Source organism: Lontra canadensis, unplaced genomic scaffold, assembly GCF_010015895.1.
Source record: "Lontra canadensis isolate GAN:19392208 unplaced genomic scaffold, GSC_riverotter_1.0 scaffold41, whole genome shotgun sequence".
Taxonomy (NCBI): domain Eukaryota; kingdom Metazoa; phylum Chordata; class Mammalia; order Carnivora; family Mustelidae; genus Lontra; species Lontra canadensis.
In genome coordinates, this window is record NW_022631035.1 from 1,403,750 (window position 1) to 1,424,434 (window position 20,685).

Sequence of the window (20,685 nt, forward strand, 5' to 3'; positions counted from 1 at the left end):
GAGGGGGAAAGTCTTTTTTTAATTATACCCCCTTGTTATGGGGGTTCTACCTGACCTTTTCCTACTATTAAAAGAAATGTTGCCATATTTAATTTTTGTTGCCATGAGATATGGAGAGGGTAGCCCCACATTTTGAAGTAATTTGATAAGCCTTCAAGTAGCAAATCCGGAGGGGAGGCAGGCCCCAGGTATGGCTGCCTGATAGCCGGAATTTACAACGAAAGCATTCTCCTTTATGGATACAATAGATTGGATTTCACAACTTCATTCACCGGAATGGCTCCGTTTAAGGGAGCTCCGGCTGATTTTATTACGCCAAGCCAAATTGGATGTTTGTGGTCTTAACGAAAAGCGATTGTGACATAAAATATATAATTTTTAAAGTAAAAAAAAACCCAGCTGGTTCGACCCTGTCCCCTCCTCCCTCCATCCTTCCTTCTCACACCACACCCTCGCCCCCGCCTCGGATCCCCAGTTTGGGAAATACCGAGAATTATTTGTTTGTTGATTTGTGCCCCAGAGACAGGAACTCACACCCAGGGCGGGAGTGGGGGGGACACCCGGAGCTGCAGGCCTTCTGTCCCCTGTGGCCTCCGCTCGGCTCCGCCAGCCCTAACCCTGGAAACGTCGAAATTCCCAGAATCGACTCCAGAGTCTCGGGCCCTCGGAGCACCCGGGGGAGCCGGAGCGTGTGCCAGGACAGCGGCTCCGCGCAGGACCCTCCGCGGGACACTGGGGACCGGGAGCTGCGGGGCCTGGCCACCGCGTGCGAAACGCCTGCGCTCCGGGACGACCAGCGCTGGCGGACCCGCTGCGCCCTCCAGCCCGGACCCGTACGGCCCGCGGGGAGTGGGCGTCAGCTCCAAGAACTTTCCAGGCCCAGCCCGCCCCCCGCCGCGTCTGAGCCCGCCCCGGAGCCCGCGCTCTCTGCGCCCCGCGGAGAAAGGCGCCCCGTGTGGCCCGCGCGAGACAGGGGCGCGGATGGGGCTTGGTGGCCCGGCCGGCCCGGCCCGCCCGCGCCCGCGGCCCCTGCTGCTGTCACTTCTGATTGAGGTCGGCTCCGCTCTCCCGGCGGCGGCGGGTCCTGCTCCTTCCCCTCCCCCACGGACGGGCCGCTTTGTGGAGCACCGAGGGAGCCCCGCGCCTGCCGGCGCCCGGTCCCCCTTCCGGGGTCGTCCTCCGGGCCGCCGCGACAGCCCCGCAGGGCAGGGCCTCGCCGAGACTCGGGCCACGACGCGGCCGGCCCGGCGCGCGCCCTGGTCCTGCCGGGCCGCGAACCGCGCACCCGGGCGCGAGGGCGGTGCGTGCCGCGGGCGGCTGCGGATGCCGGTGCGCGCCTTAAATTAGATCTTCGCGGCGCCTGACCTGGTTTTTTCTCGGCCGGATCGCGGCAGCAGCTGTTTTCTCCAGAATTCCTGCTGCTGGGGGAGGGGCGTTATTATTATTATTTGGGGCTGTCACAACCTCCTGGAAAAATTCCCTGGCCTCGGAAAGTGTTAACAATAGCCCAGCGGATTTCTGGAGGAAGCGCCCCCTCCCCCGCTTTCTGCCGGGACGCCTTTGCCCCCAGGCTGCTGCGGGGACCTCGGCAAAGAGCGGGGACCGCCGCCCCTGCTCCTGCCCCGGCCCCTGCCTCGACTCCCTGCTGGGCTTCTAATCCGGCTCGGAAATCTGCCTCTGCGCTGGGGTCCCGCAGGGCTCAGAACTGGGGAGATAGGGCCCTTCTCCAGCCTCGGTGGGGCGCGACGCTGGGGGCATGAGGTGGAGCCTTCCGCCCCCGCCCCTAACCGGAGTGTCCCTTCCCCAGGAATCCTATTCCTGTTTGCTTTCGGGGTCAGCGCTAGCCCAGAGGCAGTTAAAGATTAATGGGCCGCGGCCCTGGGGGCTGGGACGGGGGGCGCTGGGGATGGAGTTCAGCACAAGTGGTACAAGTGGCACTGGCTGGCTTTTAGTCTCTCTCTCTCTCTCTCTCTCTCTCTCGCTCGGTTGGGCACATGGTCTTGTTCCAACCGCGACGATGAACAGAGGGTTTGGGAGGGCCGCAGCGCCTGTCCACCTGCCCGCCAAGAGGAGACTGGGGAGCTCTGTTGCCCACCGCAGCCCTTACTCTGCCTTCGGCCTCAGCCCTGCAGACTCCCAGGGCAAGTGTAGAAAGAGGAGGGGACTCTCGCCCTCCCAGACCCTCCCATAGAGCTGCAAGAAGCCCCGGAAAGTGGCCATGCCCGGGAGGGGCCCGGAAAAGCCAGGCTTGCTCCCAGGCCTGGGGCATGCGGCCGATCTGGGCCTCTGGCATGAGCCTTGCTTGCCAGGCCTGTCCCACTCTGCTCCCCTGTGCCGGGGGCGTGGGGTGAGTGTGGAGGGGCTGCTGTGTTTGCATTCGCCTTCTCTGCAGGAGGGAGAGTGGGGAGGTCTCCGCTCTCCCCACCCCCACCTCAGGCCCAGAGGCCTCTCCAGGGCCGCCGACCCATCCCTCAGGAGGCAGGGGCTCTACCTGTCGCCTCCAGGACTTTCCCGAAGCCTCTGTCTCTGCGCATCGATGTATCCCCGCTGCCGTTGCGCCAGGTGCGTGGCCAGGACCCGCATCCCCCAGCCTGCGTGCACAGCGGGACTTGAACCGGTCTCCAGGCGAGTAAGGCTACGAGGACTAGACTTCATTAGTGGCTGTTATGCACTAAAGGCGATACCATCGCCCCTCCTCGTGATTTCGAAATGCAATTTATTTTAATTTACCTTTTTAAGAACTTTTGGGGCCTGATGGGGGCAGCTGGGGCATTGGTGGCAGGACAGGCATGGCCTGGCTGAAGTGGGCTGGGAGCAGCAGGAGATGGAGAGGCACGGGCAGCGGCAGGCCAGGCCTTGGGCTGGCAGAAGTGGAATATTCTGGGCTGCCTTTAAAAAGCGGAGAAAAGTCACTTGGAGGCTTTGCCCTTCTGTTCTGGACACTGCAGAGCAGGCTGGGGGCAGCATTCCTGAGCCAGACATCTGGAAGCTTGCTGGGCAGGACTGCCCCCCAGGGCCCTGGGGTCTTGGCATGGTGGTCCCCCGCTCATCCCATGGGAAGCAGGGCCGCTTCCTCAGGTCCAGAGGGAGCCTGCCTGGTGCCTTTAGAACTCCTGTCCCCTCCCCCCACTGTCGGGAGCCCCCTGTGGCTCTGCCCCCCTTCTCTTTCCCCTGTGTGTGGATCACATTCCGGTTCCTGAAGCCTCTGGAGAGTCCCCCGACTCCCGCTGAGACTCTCTGTGATGCCGAGGCCTGGGGGCCCAGACAGCCCCTGCATGGGTGTCTCCTTGGTTCCTTCTGCAGCACTCGGACCCTGCCCACCCCACGCCCAGACTGTGGGACAAGGCAAGAGCAGGGACAGGGGACCAGTGAGAGGTGGGGGAGCCAAGGCTGCCAGGGTGGGACCCGGCATTGAAGTGGAGGGGCCTGGCTTTGCACAAAAGGGAGAAAGAAAGCACAGGAAGGACCAGGACTGGGGACCATCCATCAAGACTTTGGAAAACCCAAAACACTGTGTGGCCCTGGCTGTCACAGGACCCAAGGCCACCAGCTCCTGCCAGTCAGACCTGGTGCTAAACTGTCAGCGTGGTTGTTGTTCACACCTATAGACTATTGAGAGCTGGGGCTCCCAGTCCAACCCCCACAGCACGTGCACGCGTGTGCACGCGCGTGCTCACACACACACACACACACACACACACACACACTTTAGGAGCCATGGCACAGAAGACTAGGACAGCTTTGCCCCTCCTGCCACCTGCCAGTGGCCATGGGTGGGTAGGAGCTGGGGGGGCTCCTAATTGCTGTGTCTGCGCCCTCCAGTCTCCTGAGGATGACGGCGTCTATACCCGCTTCCCCTGCACCTCTCACCAGGACTGTCCTGGGTCCCTGCCTGCCTCTCCCTTTTACTCTGGCTGCCTTGGTTTGCAGAATTAATTGGCAAACTTCCCCAGAAGTAAACTTGAGGATGGATATTAATAATTTTCCTGGCATTGAACTCACTGCTAATCGTGCCAGTTGGGAGTCGGGGGCCTGGATGCACAGGGACCCCTGGAAAGCCATTAGCATGACGAGAGCCTTCTGAGGAGCTGGGAATCCCTCCCTCAATTTAGGGGTTGAGCTGCCCGGGGGGCCAGCGGAGCCAGGGCAGGCGTGAGGGTGCTTCTGAAGCAGCCGGGCCACCCTGCACCCCCCATCCTGGCTCTCTTGCTGTGTGACCTGGGTCTCATGGGGGCGTCTGGAGTACTTCCTGGGGACACCAAGGACGTCCTTCACAAAGGAATTGTGGAGGAGGGGAAAGGGAACCCCGACTGGATGCCCAGAGACCTCCAGGCTGGGGGTGAAGGAGGCCCTTGGGAGCCCAGGAGGAGAGGCAGGGGAGGGTGGCCAGGGGCTGGGGTGGGGAGCAGGGCCACCTGCCCCCATCTGGAGACAAGTGACGGTGGTCTCATAGGTCCACTCCAGCAGAGGGTGCCTGGTACTTTGAAACCTTCCCCCGGACTCCTCCATCCTGTAAAGAGGCCCGGCCCCTTCTCTCTGGTCTTCGGGCTGTGGGCCAGGTGGGCCTTGTCCGGCGCGGGTGGTGAGGGGAGTTAAGTCTGTGGCAGAGCAGGCCTCCGCACATCAGGGCTCAGCTGCCCAAGGGCGAGGCGGGCCCAGTGCCCGTGGTGGGCTCCCCAGCAGGATCTTGGACAGCAGGTGGCCTTGCCTGGTCTTCAGTGCCTTCCGAAGGATGTGACCGTGCAGGGGCCCTCCAGGGTCCCTGGTGAAAACCCAGATGCCCAGGCCCTACCCTGGAGAGAGGCCTGGGGGTGACCAGCAAGCTCTGTGGATGGCTCTGACATGGCCAGTCCAACTACCACCCAGGACCCTGGATGGGCTGCAGGGTCAGTACCGGGGTCAGGGGCCTGGGATGCCGCCCAGCCCGCCGACCAGGCCTCCCCAGCACCTCCATGCTGTCGCAATGGGACCAACAGGAAGCTGGGAGAGCCGGGCTGAGATGGTGGGGGAGGGGCAAAGATGGGGGCAGAAGGTGGGAGCAGGGCAGCAAGAACAGCAGAAGCCCTGCTGGGCTTCAGGAACCCAGCTCCCAGCTGTCTGCCCCAGCTGGACAGGCCTTTCCACTCACCTGGCAGGTGCAGAGACCACCTGTGGCCCCCCTCGGCCATCCTCTGTTCACCCTTAGCCATGCTGACCCCTCCGTGGGCTTGCTGGTCTTCGGGTGGGCCACCACACTGCCAGCCCCAGGCCCGCTAAGACCACTGCCGAGCTGCCCTGTCCTGTCCTTGCCGCATTTACAACATTGGCACTGTGGGTCTCCACAGCCGGCCTGCCGTGGAAATAACTGTTAAACTTGAAGACAGGTGCACAGAGAGGTTTAGTCGCTTGCCCAAGGCCACACAGCAGGACTGAACCAGGTCCATCTGATGGGGAAGGCTGCCTTTGTCCAAGACACAGCTCGTCATCCCAGCAGGGCCCTCCATGGGCCCTTCCTCCCACCTGGGGCTGTGTCCATGGCCCCGAGCCACCCAGCTGACCCGGGCTTCCTGGGCTTGGGATCACCTACCATGACCGGGGGCCTCCGCGCACCCAGGCTGGGCCCATTCTAGTCACTGTGGGAAATGGTGTCCTGGCCTCAGGAAAGCTGGCGAGAAGTCTCCGTGGGCTTTGGGGCATTGTCCAGGCAGAGCCCCCCCCCGAGGACATCCCCAGGCACCCTGCGGGGGGCGGTATGGTAAGAGTGTGGACTGCGGAGCAGAGGACTATAAGAGCCCCTTCTTCCCACCCCTAACCTCAGGTTACACCAAGTCCCGCCCATCCTGCCCCTCACGTCTCTTCTCTCACTAAAGTCCCCTTCTCAGCCTTGTCCCTCATGTGTCATTGCCGCTCCCTCCCCCCCCCACCGCCTCCCGGACCCAGCCTTTCTCTTGCCTCCTAAACCCACACGTAGCCAGGAACCTTAACAATCCACAAACCATACCCAGGGTCCCGGCCTAGTGGCCCTTGGTCCTCTCAACCCCAGCCCGGCCCAGCAACACAGTGGACGTTCAAACGGGTGGCGCTGGTCTGCTGTGGAGACGCGGGAACCAGGCTGGACAGCGGAATGCACTCCCCTTCCCATTGGGCCGATGCTGACAGGTGGGTGAGTGAGCCCAGCTGGGGCCATGCGCTCTCAGACCCCCATCCCAGGGCTTGGGAATCTGCCATTTGGTGATGTTTTCATTGAAATGGAATTTGCTCTATGCTTGTTTATCGATTTGAGTTCCTGGGGCCAATGGGCCTGACTTGCACGCCCAGCTCCTGCCCCGCTGTGCACTGCTCCGACCCTGGGGGGGTTGCTGCCGCTCCCCTGGTATCAGGGCCACCTCCCCTGGGTGAGTGGGGCCAGGATGGGGGGGAAGAGGGCTCCCGACTCTGCTCTCCCCGGGCTCCAGGAGTGCCTCTGTCCCCTGTCCCGGCCCTCCCCTCCTCTGCCCTCCATCCTGCAGCAGGTGTTCCCGGGGCTGTCTTTGGGTGGGCCTGAGGGGCCCTGGCAGATGCCAACCACACGCTGATCTGATGTCCTAGAACTTGGTGCGGCACAGCGTACCTCACGTACTGGGAGAGCCAGAGCAGCAACGCAGAGGCCTTACCAGAGGCCCTCTGAGCCCCCACACCCAGGGGCTCAGACCTGGCAGGGGCTCCCCTCTCCGCCAGCCTCACCACCTCTGGGATTCCGTCAGAGAAGAGCTTGGGAAGTCAGGGATGTCGTCACTTCCCCAGCCCCTCATCCTCATCCTCCTCTCTGGGTACCAGTGGCTGCAGAGAGAGAGAGAGGGAGAGGTCAGGCTGCTCCTGTCTTCCCCGCTGGACACAGCCCCTCGGAGGTCCTATCCTGTGCCCCGAGGCCCCTTGCCCCACACCCTTTGGATCTTCCTTGAGACTCTGCTGAGGTAAAGGGATTTCTCCTGGTGCTGCTCTGCTCCCAGCCCTCCAGGGAACCCTGAGCCCCACACCTCAGGCTCTCTGCCCTTTACCTCTAGCCCTCCTGGGTCCCGCCTCCTCCCTGCTGCCCCCCGGGCAGCTCAGAGGAGACATAGCAGGTGCCACATCAGGGAGCCTTCTCGTTGGGACCTGGGTGTGGCTGACGGTGCCCGTGGCGGGAGGCCAGCCGCACTGGGGAGCGGGGTTTCTGCTCTCGTCCAGGATACCTACCCTGAATCGAGCCATAGGTCCGACGAGGGGAAACCTGAATCGGAGGACGTAGTGCAAAACGAGCACTCTGGAGACTGTCCAAGGTCAGTGGCGAGGAAGACGGAAGCAGGGGCGTCTCTTTTACAGGGAAGGCGGTTAGAGAAATGGGACAAGTAATCACAGTGCGAGGCCCGGGCAGTGTCCCGGACCCTCAGGGTTGGGGGGTCTGCTGTCTGGGACTATGGACAGAACCAGGGACCAGGAGCAGAGCGGGACCCGGTAGCTGGTGCCAGCTGGTCTCCTGGGTGCGATGACGCGTGAAAGCCCTTCCTGGACATCGGCAGCCCGCCTTTTCGATGCCTGCCCGACGGACGGCCAGGTGTGCAGGACACGGTCATAGCACCTACAACCAACTCCCAAGTGGTTCAGAGATTTGCTTTAAAGGGAGGAGAGGGAGAAGATGCCACGGCATCTGTTTAAAAAGAGCTACTGGGAGGGGGTGGTGACTCTTGATCTCGCGGTCGTGGGTTTGAGCCCCACGTTGGGTGTAGATGGTTACTTAAATAAATAAACTTAAAAAACTAAAAAACAAAAAGCTGTTGGATACAGAATCAGTATACACAAATACATTTTATTTGTATGTCCTTACAGGAAGATCTCTCCCGGGGCCCTCAGGCAGCGCCCAGCCTGCAACGAGGACTTCGTGGATCTTAGCGTGTGCCCTGGTTTCCGGGGCCCGAACAGCCACTGCTCTGGCGACCGCAGTGTTGATGAGGGGGTGGTTCTGTTACTCAAATGCACCTGAAAGGAGTGCTCACAGCCTCTGGACACCTGTCCTTAACCCTGAGGGCTGATGGCCTTGACGCTCTCCAGGAGGCCCTTGAAGGGGAAACCAGGGTAGTTACAAAATCCTGTCTCAAATATGCACACCAGGAGTTTGCTGTCATTAACTCATTTTAAAATTTTTTTAAAAAGATTGTATTTATTTATTTGAGAGGGAGAGTGTGTGTGTGTGTGAGAGAGAGTGGGTGCAAATAGGGAGAGGGGCAGGCAGAGGGAGAGGGAAAGCGGAGCAGAGAGCCTGATGCAGAGCTTGATCCCAGGACGCTGAGATCGTGACCTTAGCCAAAGGCAGAGGCTTAACCCACTGAGCCACCCAGGTACCCCAATAAACATTTTATTTTTAAGTAACCTCTGCACCCAACACCCAACATGGGTCTCGCACTTCAACCCCCAGATCGAGTCGCAGGTCTACAGGCTGAGGCAGCCAGGGGCCCCGGGGTTATTTTTATCATTTATTTGTTTGTCTGTTTATTTTCGAGAGAAGGAGAGTGCTACGGGTGGGCGACGGGCAGAGGCAGAGGGAGAGGGAGAATCCCAAGCAGACTTCCCAGGGGAGTGCGGAGGGGCTCCAGCTCTGCACCTGAGATCACAACCCAAGCTGGAACCAAGTCGCACGCGTAACCTGCTGAGCCACCCAGGAGCCCCTTAACTCGTTTTTAAACAGGAAACTGAGGCCAAGAAAGACTAAAACTCAGGAGAAGCTGGTGACAGATCGGCTCAAGGTGACCCCGCCTGCTTCACTACCCACGGCGACGCCCAGAGGAAGGTGTCCTTCTGCTCCCCATTCCGCAGATGAGAAAGCAGGGGCGCGGGAATATAAACGCAGAGCAAAGGCCCCCATGGGGAAGCAGGGAGCTGGGCCCTAAGCCCACTGGCTTCTCCCCTGCAGCAGCCCCTGGGGATGGAGGGGGTGAGGTCCTCACTCGGCCTCCAGCTCCAGGCCCCTGGCTGACGCCCCGCACCAGTGCCCCAGCCCCGCTCTGCACGCTTGCGGGGGAGGGGCTGCTCCCGCCCACGGGGAGGGCTTACAGGGGCCTGAGAGTGTGACAGCCACCAGCGCGTGTCTCTCTCTCCAGCCAAGAGCAAACCGCAGAAGAGAAACCGGGCTCAGAGAGGGTCTGGGGCTTGTGGGCTGGTGTGGACTGCTGGGGACCCCCCGCCTCTGTGCCCCAAACTCCAAGGCTCTGGGCAGGCTCTTTGGTGCCCCTGAGGACAAGGAGCTCCGTCCCTGGGGGAGGCCACAGTCAGCCCCCGGGCAGCGCCCCCGCAGCCACAGGGCCTTCTGCATTTTCATGAGGCAGCTCACACCACGGACCCTCCTTGGTGGCCTTTGCTCATGAGTCACCCGGCTGGCTGCGGCCTCGTTTCTTCTGCTCCTTGAGACCCCAGTCAGCCTGCAGAGTCCCTCAGCCTCCCCCACCGGCTGCACAGGCCTCCAGGCCCGCTCACCAGACTTTGCTTTTCCTCCTTTAATTTGCTTTTCCTGTGCGTGAGATCCTGCAAGGGGTCGGGTTGGGGGGGCGCCTCATGGGTCTGCAGGGGGCTTGGGGCAGGGACAGGGCTCTGGGTCCGGCCCATCTGCTCCCTGCAGCCTCAGCTGTCCCTGGGGCCTGGGAGCTCCAGGCAGGCGGACAGACAGACAGCCTGTTCCTAAGAGCTCGCATCGCGACCCCCCACCCCTCCAAGCCCAGTCAAAGATGTCCAACCGTGGCTGGCTGGGCTGGCCTCCCCGCATCGGGCCTCTTCCTGGTCAGGACGTCCCCTCTGCCTCCCTCCACTCTTAGGTGCGCCTCACTCATGGCACCAGGCTCCCTTGGTCCCCCTGAGCCAGCAGGCACCCCTGCATCCGTGTGTCCATCCCTTGGCTGTGGTCAGCAAGCTCAAGACAAGAACCGTGTTTCTCCGATGAAGGGTGGGCCCGGAATCCAGGACTCGGCATCCTGTGTGACAGCGGCAGTGGGCTGGGGTGGGGGGGGGCTCTGAGCCCATCACCCGGGTCTTGCCTCCCCCTCAGGATGGCTGTTACCATGTCTCCATGAGGCCAAAGAACAGGAGCAGAGTCCCCCAGCCAGAGTGGGGAGGCTGGCAGCGGGGCTTGGCATAGGGCACAGCCCTCTGCACCCCAGTGCCAGCAGGCACTGGCCATCTCCCACCCCCCTGCTCCACGCAACATTCCCAAGTCCTACTCTACAGTCCCCCAGACCGCGCCTGCCTGGCTTCGCCCCAGAGCCTCTGCTCTTTGCTCTGCCAGGAATTTGTTCCTGGTTCCTAGGAACCTTGCCTCCCTGAGGACTCCGTCCGCTGCGGAGAGGCTGGGTGTCCCTGCGTCCCCCCCGACCCTGGCCTAGCAGGACAGGCCTCTCCTGACAGCGGCCTGGACCCTGCCCCACCCCTCCCCAGCTAACCCCGGGACCAGCCTGGTGCCTGGGTCCAACGGAAGGAGGGGACAGAGGAGGAATCAGGGCCACTATGCCTGGGTGAGGCTGATGGGGTGCTCCAAGCAGCCCCCCATGTCCCTGGGAGGGACACCCCCCACTCCTAAAGAGGTCCGAGCCCCCTCCACCAGAGAGGGTGTGGGGAAACTGACAGATCCGCCCCCTCCCCTCAGGGCCTGGACCTAGCCCTGTGGGGGGGGGCGGGGAGCAGGCTGCAGGGCGCGGCTTCTGGGTCTGAAGAGAGCCGGAGCCCCAGTTTCCAGCATTGCCGTCAAAGCAGCGGCTCCCCACCTCCCCCCTTTGCCCACCCCTTTGCCCCCCCGCCCCCTGCTGCTGAGGGCCTGGGACTCTGGCCTGCATTCTGGGTCCTGGGCCCAGGGAGCCGTGGCTATGGCGTCTGCCAGGGGAAGCTGCCAGGCTGGGCTCGGCCGCCCTGGCCCGAGGCCGGCGTGGGTGTGGGAGGGAGCCTGCCGCCCGCCACACCTGTCCCGCCGCGGGCCCTGGGGTGGGGTTTCCCATCCGTGCTGGAGTCTGGTCAGGCTTCTCACTCTGCCCCCCGGGCAGGGAGCAGAGCAGGTGGGCCCCGGCCAGCTAGGAGTCACCGCCCAGCCTCTGGCCGGCCTGCCCCGGCTACGACAGACGGGAAAACCTGCAGGACGGGGAAGGGCTAGCCTGGAGCGTCGAGAGGGAGGTTGGAGGGGCTCCCTCAGGCCCTAAGAGACAGCTCCTGCCTTGCCCAGCCTCTCCCCTCTCCTCACCCAGGCCCCTGCGTGGCGGGAAAGGGGGGCCACGCCTTGAACCTCAGTGTGTCCGGACCCCGAACCACCGTTCAGTCCACGAGCTTTTCCACCTGATCTCGTCCCAAGCATATCTGTGAAGTCGGAAGCGTGATGTGTTGGTTTTATTTTTTCTAAGACATGCTCAAAGAAGTTATGCATTTTATTTTATTTTATTTTATTTTATTTTATTTTATTTTATTTTTTTAAGATTTTATTTATTTATTTGACAGACAGAGATCACAAGCAGGCAGAGAGGCAGGCAGAGAGAGAGGAGGAAGCAGGCTCCCCGCTGAGCAGCGAGCCTGATGTGGGGCTCGATCCCAGGACCCTGGGATCATGACCTGAGCTGAAGGCAGAGGCTTAACCCGCTGAGCCATCCAGGTGCCCCAAAGTTATGCATTTTAAAGAAACTTTGCAGGGTCATCTGTGGACATGCCCGGCAGCCTGGCCTGGGGGAGGCCAATCCGTCCTTTGGAAATGCCAGGCCTTTCCAAACTTCTGGGGTCTGGACGGCAGCTGGGGTGATCCGGGAAGCCCAGAGCGGGGAGGCCAGGGCCTTGGGTCCCGTCGTGAGCCCCTGCCTCATCCTTGACAGGCCGGACCCCCAGAAGCAGCCTCTCTCGGCGGCCCAAGTCTCATCCGCCCTAGGAACGGTGTGGAAGGCCAGGCATCCCAAGCAGGCTCCCCATGGCCCCACAGGTACCCACACCTTCCTTGCGATCACTTGCTTGGGCTGCTCCCCTCGTCTACAAGCACCCCCACGAACTCCTTCCAAGTGCCTCCTCGGCCCGCCCAGGGTGAGACAGTAGACTCCAGTGACCTCGGCCCCTGCGGTCCATGGTCGGGACAGACCAGCATGGCCAGACCTTCGTGCTGGGCTCTGCAAGTCAGGTGAGATGCATACACGGGGCACACCCCAGGCGCAGAGCCAGTGGTTTATGCTGGACCAAGAAAGAGCCCCCCCACCCCCCTCGGGAAAGGCCAGGGTGATGGCAGAACACAGAGGGCCCCCTGCTGGACAGAGCCTTGGGCCGCAGGTCAGCCCCTCCAAGTCTGCACCCTTGCCCCCAGGGAGGGGCAGGCAGTGAGGGAGGGAGAAGCCTGTGCCCCCTGCTCCCCACCTTGCCCCGGGCCTGTTTCCAGGCGGCCAGATCCACTTCTGTGCTGGCTGTGAGCTCGCTCTGCCCTGAGGCCCTCGGAGCATTTTAGGAGGAGATAAGCCAGACTGTGTGGACAGGGTCCCGGAGACTCCTGGGCTGGGTGCTGGAGGGGCTAGGACCTTCTTCCCCAGAGGGGAGCTGTGTGTCCTGAGGCCAAGGTTACTGACGAGGAACCCCGTGCTGCACCTGCCTCCACACTCAGGAACCTCCAGAGAGGTAGATCCTGTTCTCGCCGCCTTGGACGGATGGGGAAACCGAGGCACAGAGAGCTGGATACACCACTGGGCCGGGTTGGGCAGGGGTGGAGGGGAGGGTGTCAGAGCTGGGACTGAGATACAGGTTGGTACAGACTCCGGGCAACCGGGGGGGTCAGAGCGCCCCCACACCACTGCCCACAGGGCCCCTGGCAGCTCAGAGCTACTACTGGCCTCAGCTCAGAGCTACTACTGGCCTGGGCTGTGAGTGTGGCCTTTCAGGTCCCCTACCCACCTGTTGCAGCTCCCCTGCGTTTCCCACCTTCCTGGATTCCCCTCTGGTCCAGGACAGGGAACGGAGACAAAACCTTTATTTATTTATTACTTATTTGACAGACAGACATCACAAGTAGGCAGAGAGGCAGGCAGAGAGAGGGGGAAGCGGGCTCCCTGCTGAGCAGAGAGCCCGATGCGGGGCTCGATCCCAGGACCCTGGGACCATGACCCGAGCCGAAGGCAGAGGGTTTAACCTACTGAGCCACCCAGGCGCCCCTGGCCCCAGGTCTTGATCTCGGGGTCGTGGGTTCAAGCCCTGCGCGGGGTTCCATGTTGGGTGCTTACTTAAAAAAATGGTTAAGGGGCGCCTGGGTGGCTCAGTAGGTTAAAGCCTCTGCCTTCAGCTCAGGTCAGGGTCTCGGGTCCTGGGATCGAGCCCCACATCGGGCTCTCTGCTCAGCAGGGAGCCCGCTTCCCCCCTCTCTGCCTGCCTCTCTGCCTACTTGTGATGTCTGTCTGTCAAATAAATAAATAAAATCTTTTAAAAAATGGTTAAAATGGTGCAATTATCTGTTATGCATGCTTTAGCACATGAAAACAACGATTTATAGAGGAAAGGGCCTGGTGAGAGTCTCCCTGGGCTCTCCCTCTCCCTGCCCCATCCCTCTGAGGATCGGAGTCCCTGCCAGGCCTGCCTGGCTTCCCAGCAGCCGAAAAGCAACTCTGCCCACTTCGTTCTTCTTCAGAGACGGCTGGGGAAGGGCGACCCCATAGGCATAGACGTGGGCTGGGCCTCGTCTATAGGGTCCCCACAGTTCCAGTTTCGGGGTGCTCTGTTGGCCCACGGGCTGCCGCAGGAATGCGAGGCTGAGTCAGGGCCCGTCCCCTACCCCCACGGGGGCTGGTGTTGGGCCCGCAGCCCCCTTCCCGGGCCATGGAGGCTGCACGGAAGTCGCCCCACGGGGTCTGTAGGAGGAGTATCGGTGTCCATGCGGGCCTGTGCCGCAGGGTCCTGGTGGGGCTCCAGGACCAAGCTCCCCTTCGCGGCCCCCACGGGGCATTTGGATGCCCGTGACTGAGCCCCTGCTGGAACAAAGCCACAGGGTCACTCTCAGGCTTCACCGCGTCCTGCAGGAGGAGGCGGCGCCACTGTTTCCAGGCTGTGCTGCCTCAGGGCAGATGCTTAACCTCTCAGAGCCTCATTTCCCCATTTCATTTCTGAAGAACCTAGAGCCGGGGCTGGGAGAATGCCTGTAGTACAAGCACTTACTTGTCTGACCTGACTCGGAATACGGCCTCTCAAGGGTGGGGTCCAGGGGAGGCCGTCTCTATGTAGGGGGGTCAACGAGAACCCCACTCCCCATCCCCCCAAAAGATACGCCCACCTGCAACCTGGGAGTGTGGGCTTCCTTGGAAGACGGGTCCTTGTCCGACCACCGTCAAACAACCCGCAGGGGCAGATCTGTGGAGGTCATGGTTACCGTCCTGGGGAAGGAGCCGTAGGCCCCAGTATTCTGCTTTGTCGACTCCCCGGAGCCCAAGGCCTGGGCCTCGAACTCCCTTCCAAGAGGGCCTGTGCCTGGTCTGACTGGCAGGCCGCGCTCGAGGTGCCCGCAACGGACTCCCACATGTCCGAGGTCTTCTGCAACCCTCCGTCTCTTTGTTGGCCAAGCAGGGCACCCTCAGCGCCCTTGAGCATTGGATGGTGTCCCCCAAGTCATATTTCCCCAAAGGCTTGGTGGCTTGGGAGGCAGATATGTGATCATGGTTGTGAGTGTGCAAGGTCCCCACGGTCACGGTCTCGGGAGGGCGCAGTCCGGGTGGAGAGAGCCCGTTGAGGCCTCCTCAGGCCCAGGCGGACCCTGGCTGAGCTGGCTTCGGCCCCAGCGTGACCCCAGCTCCCCGGCCGACTCTCTGAGGCCTGGACAGGCTGTGACCTGAGGGTCTGGCCTGGCCCTTCTTGCTCTACCCTCCAGAGTCAGGGTGGGCGTCCCAGAGAGAGGAGGAGCCGCTGCGGGTGCCCCCTTGTCCGGGCCATTCTCGCCCCCCACAGGAAGCAGGCCCCAGCGGCGGTGGCCTTGGCCTGGGTGCCCGGGTTCGCGCGCTGGGCTGCCCAGCCCCACGGGTGTGGAACCGATTTATTCAGTAGCTTTGCTGCTGATTAGTTGCAGGTGAGTGGATGGCACGTGGTTCGTGCTGTAACAATATTTTGGGACAATTAGATTGAAACCACATTGCTGGAGGCCTTCTGGCAGCTCGCCGCAGCCCTGCACTCTCTCTGCCCTTTGTGGCTCCCGGGCTGGCCGGGCCACCCCCAACCCTCCGGGGGCCCCAGGGCCTCCCACCCGCACCCCCGTCCAGCTCTTGCCCTGGCCTCCAGCTGACCCCGGCTTCCAGTTGCGCCAGGAAACAATCGCTGGGGTCTTCCAGGGGCAGGTGGGGGCCCTGGGGCGCCCTGAGTGGGGCTGCAGCCCCGGCGCAGAGCATGCTGGGACCCTGCAGTGCGGGTGGGGTGGGTGAGGGGACCCCTCAGACCAGGGGCTCCTGGAACCACGATCTTTCAGCCTGCTGGGCGTGAGGGGCACAGGTGAGGGGCCACACCCCGCTCTGCTCCTGCCTGCCAGTCTCTGGCCCAGGCACCTGCAAGCCCCCCAGGACCCCCGCAGACATGGGGGCATGGGGACCCCGAGCCCCAGTACAGCTGCAGTAAGGAGAGAATTCGCTTTTCACTGCCAGATGACGGTGTTTATCGGTCTTCCGACGTAATCTCATAAGGCTCGTTAGCAGGCTGTGTTTCTAATGCTTCCTGAGCACCCAGAGTACTTTTTCAGAACGGGGTTTTCCCGGAGTTCTGCTCACTTGCCCACGTTTGGCCCTGCTGTTCCTTCCCTGGGATCCCTGGCTCTCTCTGACCGGCCTTCTACTCCAGCGCCGGCCATGACATGGTCAGTTCCAGGAACAGACAGATCCGGGGCCTGAAACCTCAGGCGTGTCTGACGTCAGGGAGGCCGCCAGGCTGGTCCCCGGCACGCAGAGGGGAAAGCCAGCTCTCCCCTCCAACCCCACTCTTCTCAGCCTCCCCTTGGCTCCATCCTGGGAGGCCTATCCTCGCTCTGGGACTTGAGGCTTGGTACTATGGAGGTTGCTCTGGGCCCTTGGCTCCATGACTGTCTCTTAGAGTGACCCTGCCCTGTGTCACTGTCCTGTTTCTGTGTCTGAGTCCTACCAGAGCCCCTGGACTGGCCCAGGAACGCAGAGGAGAGGAGGGTGTGAGGGCCAGGAACGGCCCTGTCCTGGATGGGTAGGAGCCTCTCAGAGCCTTTCGGAAAGTCCCGAGCCTGGCCGGCCTCCTCCTTTCTGGGTGTCCCCGGAGCAGCTCTCTAAGGCCCGCTGCAGCCTCAGGGCCCAGCAGGAAGAGCACATCCGCAGGATCCCCGAAAGGCAGAGAGACACTGGCTCCCCGGAGGCGGCCTCGAGGAGGCCTCACGGAGCTGGGGCGGGAAGCACACAGAGAGCACCCCTCTGGGCTGAGGGGAAGCAGCCCGGGCTCCCAGCCCCAAAGAACCGAGACCCACTGTCACCAGACACATGGTGTGGGGCGGGAAACGTCAGCTGTGTCAGTGGTCCCCTCTCCCCCTGCAGCCCGACAGTCCCCAGGCCTTGGTGGTCACAGGCATCCCCATGGCTCTGAGCTGACACTGGCCGGTGCCCTCACCCTCACTAGGCTCCCAGGGTGTCTGGAGCTGTGGGGAGCACCTGTCCCACCTGTGGCCAGGGACAGAGTCTTCTAGGGCGTTTGCCACATCTTGGGGGCCTAGTCTGGGTAGGGGTCCCTGTGTGCTCCTCACTATGTGGGCATGTGTACACCCAGGGTGACCCCACACGAGCCGGCATGGGACAGGAAGCAGGAAAGGTGGTGAGGCTCCTTCCAGGAGCGACCCACTTCAGCGGCACACAGGGGTCCCCTGGGAACAGAGTCCCCTCCGTCCGCAGACTTTGGACTGGCAGCCCTGGCCTGGCCTGGGAAGGGAGGGTTTCCCTCCAACCCTAGCTGTGAGGGCGAGAAGGGCTCCCCTGCGACGGGCCCCCAGCTGCAAGCTCAGGTCCGCTCCCCTTGGGGCGCCCAGCCCATCGCTGGTCCTCACCCCGCCAGCACAAGGTGGAGGGGAAGCTCCCCAAGCGCGCGGGGCTTGCCTGTCTGGGTTGAAAGGGCAGAGGCACACGCATGTTTCCTTCTGACGAAAGAGTGGGGCTTGGGGCCACCCCTCGTCAGCAGGTCAGCCTGCCGACCGTGGGACTTCTGGAGTCGGGGCAGGTGGCTGGCCCAGCCGGCCAGTCAGAGCAGGCCACACGTGGGTCATGTGCGGGGTCCCTCGGCCTGCCCAGCCTTCGGGTATGGTGGGGTGGGTCCAGGCAGTGGGCAGAGCTCCTGGCCGCAAGCGTTGGGCACAACGGGAGACATTGCCTTCTCGGTGTGGACCCAGGACCGGCAGCAGCAGCCGTGCCTAGAATTAGAAACGCAGACTGCGGAGCCCGGACCTGCCACAGTGGGTGGGCCGGCAGTCTGCGGCTCGCTGGGGCGGGTGAAGCCCGCTGGGTGGTGCGGCCGGCGGGACCTCCTGGAGCCAGACGAGAAGGCACCCCGTGTCCTTTGCCAACAACTTGCTCAGTCCCAGGGTCTAACCTACATCCCTCTTGCTGTCCTTTCCCTGCTGCGTCCTGGGAAGGTGCCTTCTCCCCGTCCTTCCAATGTAACAGCGGCAGGTCCCCCTGGGCCGGTGCCCTCCCTTGCTAGGTTGGGGCTGTCTGGGGTGGGGGAAGTGACGGAGGGACTTGGCAGGGTGGAGATTGAGTGGAGTAGGGAGTGTGGGTGGGGGGAGGCACCGGGTGGTCCTGATGCCCAGTGTGGCTCCCACGCGAACCAGGGCCCACAGCCCACGGTCCTCGGGGGCTGGGGCCAGGCTCTGTCCCCCAGCATGGCCTCACTGCAGGGGGCTGGGGACACTGCTTGCTTCCAGTAAAGTGTAGAATCAGGCTTGGGCACTCACAGTGAGAGCCCCAGCTAGGCCCGTAAACCGGCCACACTGGGGCTGGACCAGCCCTTCCTCTGAGCCGCCAGGATGTGCGTTTGGAGGCTGTGTCCTCCGGAGGAGGGTGGACGTGGGGGAGCCTCCAAGGGGAGCACCGCGGGAGCCAGCGTGGGAGGCACACGTGAGAACAAAGGGCCAGGGTGTCCCGAGGAGTGTGGGCGGAAGTGGAGGCAGGCGGGGTGGGTCCCTCAGGACAGGCTATCTGGAGAGGTCCTAGCAGGGACACTGGGCAAGGGACTGGGGGCCTGGGAAGGTCGGGAGCCACCCCCAAGAGAATGGGTCTCAGCTGGGCCCACGTGGAATGCGTCATTGCCCTCTGGAAGCACCGAGTATCAGATTATTTCCAGGAAGTTTTGGCGGCCCTGGTTTTGCCTTTGTCTGTCTGGTGAGCTCTCTAGCATGACATGTGGGGTGCTCCCCGGGGAGCAGGGGGTGCACTAGGGACCCAGAGCAGGAGCTAGTTTCCTGGAGAGGCAGAGGCTGCTGACACCTGTCTGCCCACCGAGTCCACGGGACAGTCCCAGCACGGCAAGTGTGGGCTTCTTGAGCACGTGTCCACTCTGGTCACCGGTGTCCCCAGGTGTGAGCGTTCATGGGACATTTCTAACCCACGTGTTTTGGGGGATGCAGCCCCAGGTGCCCACATGCCAGCCCCTATCAGGGCATCTGTATCAGGCTTCCCTTCATCCCCACATTCTGGGGTCACCTCCCGGGGGCCATGGGGCTCTTGTCTCAGGACCTGCCTTAGGGGGTACACAGGGGCCCCCCAGCAAGGGTGCTAGTCTCCTGGGGCTGCCATCACAGAGGACCACGGAGTCAGTGGCTTTAAACAGTAGACGTGATTGTCTCCTAGCTCTGGAGGCCACAGGGCTGTTCCGTCTGTGGCTCTGGGGGGAGAGCCCCGCCTCGCCTCTGCCCCAGTTCCCGGGCCACTCCCGGCATGCCTTGGCTTGTGGCCCTCTCCTCTTCCCTGCATGAGGTGTGTCCTGCCGTCTCCTTACAAGGACGCCTGTCACTGCTTTAGGGTTCGCCTACACAGGGGGATCTCTTCTTGGGATCCTTACTTTAATCACATCTGCAAAGGCCCTACTCTACACCAGGCCACGTTTGGAGGCTCTGGGTGGACACCATTCACCCTGCCACAGCGAGGGACCCCGGAGTACCCCTGGCCCCGTGTCAGGGAGGAGCTGGGAGGCAGCTGACCGGAGCTTGAGTGAAAGGTTCAGCAAAGCAGGTGTGACAGGAGGAGGGGATGAGTGGAGAGGGGCTTCTCCTCGGGGATCTGGCTGGGAGTGGGGGGCCCTGGCCGGGAAGGGGGAGCAGGCCGTGGAACAGACCCTGACTGCGCAGGGCCCGTGGTGACCATGGCCACACTTGTGTGCCAGGAAGAAGAGAGGACGGAGGTGGGGTCCCCTGAACTCTGGAGGAACAGGCAGCTTTGACCCACTGGTCAGGCCTGACCCGGTCAGGACCTCACTCCCTGTGCCCACTGCGCACCGGCCCACACCCAGCTCCGTCTCTCCGGCCCCAGCCACTGCCCATGGGCTCGCTCTGCGGGTGCCTGCGGCTCACCAGTTGCCTCCACTGGGGTATGGGGCCTGTGGTCAGAGGAGTGACCGTCAGATGGCAGGACAGGACACTTGGTGTGGGTGTTGGTGTCCCTGGAAGGGGAGGGCACTGATGTCTGTCTCTGTGCTGCTTCTCCCTGGTGGGCCTGGTGTGGCTGGAGAGGAGGGCGATGGGGGGCTGTGAGCCTGGGTCTGGCACTTTGGAAACCCCTAAGAGTAAGAGGGGATCAGCCTGAGGGGCTCATTTCTGGGGCCTGAAGCCATCACGGCTGGGGTCTATAGGGAAACTGACAAAACCCCAAACCACCGACAGAAAGAGAAACTTATTACACAAAATGCTTGAAATTTCTGCCTGATAAAAGCGTCGTTATTAACAAATGTCGAAAGGCAGCAGACTAATCAGGAAACGCAGACAGGAACCACAGTGATACTGGGCCACACAGCTCCCAGCGGAGAGCCGTGGAGCTGGGGATGGAGAGCCTGTGGCGGGGGGACCACGCAACCCAACCGTTCCACTCCGTGGTGTCCATCCGGAGGAGAACACATGTTCACGTGCAGCCTTACCCCGGAAAGTTCCTTAAGAGCCCCGCCTGGAACAGTCCAGATGTCCAGCCACAGGGACCCGCCACAAACATGGTCCCCCCAGGCCATGGTCACCAGCCCACAACAGGCGGACACACCTCATTAAGAACCCTGATGTGTCTCAGGATCGCTGGGCTGAGTGTGGGAGCCGGTGCCTTCCGCATGATTCCATTTGTTAAAAAAATTTTATCTAGCAGCGTCTGGGTGGCTCAGTTGGTGGAGGCTCTGCCTTCGACTCAGGTCATGATCTCAGGGTCCTGGGATCGAGCCCCGTGTCGGGTTCCCAGCTCAGCGGGGAGCCTGCTTCTCCCACTCCCTCTGTCTGTTGCTCCCCCGGCCCATGAGCTGTCTTTTTCTGTCAAATAAATAAATAAGATCTTTTAAAAATATTTTATTTATTTATTTGAGAAAGAGAGAGCAGGGGGTAGGGGTAGAGGGAGATGCAGGCTCCCTGCTGAGCCGGGAGCTGGACAGGGGCCTCGATCCCAAGTCGAAGGCAGAGGCTCTACTGACTGAGCCCCCAGGTGCCCCCTGCACGAGTCCATCTACAGGAAATTCTAGAAAGGGCAAAACCATCCCAGAGCG

General features: G+C 62.3%; 1 protein-coding gene across 1 annotated transcript in view; it reads left to right on the forward strand.

Annotated features, from left to right (window-relative positions):
• LOC116875507 (collagen alpha-1(I) chain) overlaps nucleotides 1–16,556 on the forward strand; it is a 50,407-nt gene extending 33,851 nt beyond the window's left edge. The window contains exons 10-16 of the mRNA XM_032871072.1: nucleotides 641–833; nucleotides 1,054–1,329; nucleotides 2,437–2,562; nucleotides 14,914–14,985; nucleotides 15,222–15,296; nucleotides 15,485–15,622; nucleotides 16,503–16,556. Of these exons, the coding sequence (XP_032726963.1) occupies nucleotides 641–833; nucleotides 1,054–1,329; nucleotides 2,437–2,562; nucleotides 14,914–14,985; nucleotides 15,222–15,296; nucleotides 15,485–15,622; nucleotides 16,503–16,556 (934 nt within the window). The remainder of the gene's footprint in view (nucleotides 1–640; nucleotides 834–1,053; nucleotides 1,330–2,436; nucleotides 2,563–14,913; nucleotides 14,986–15,221; nucleotides 15,297–15,484; nucleotides 15,623–16,502) is intronic.
• Nucleotides 16,557–20,685: the final 4,129 nt, after the last annotated feature.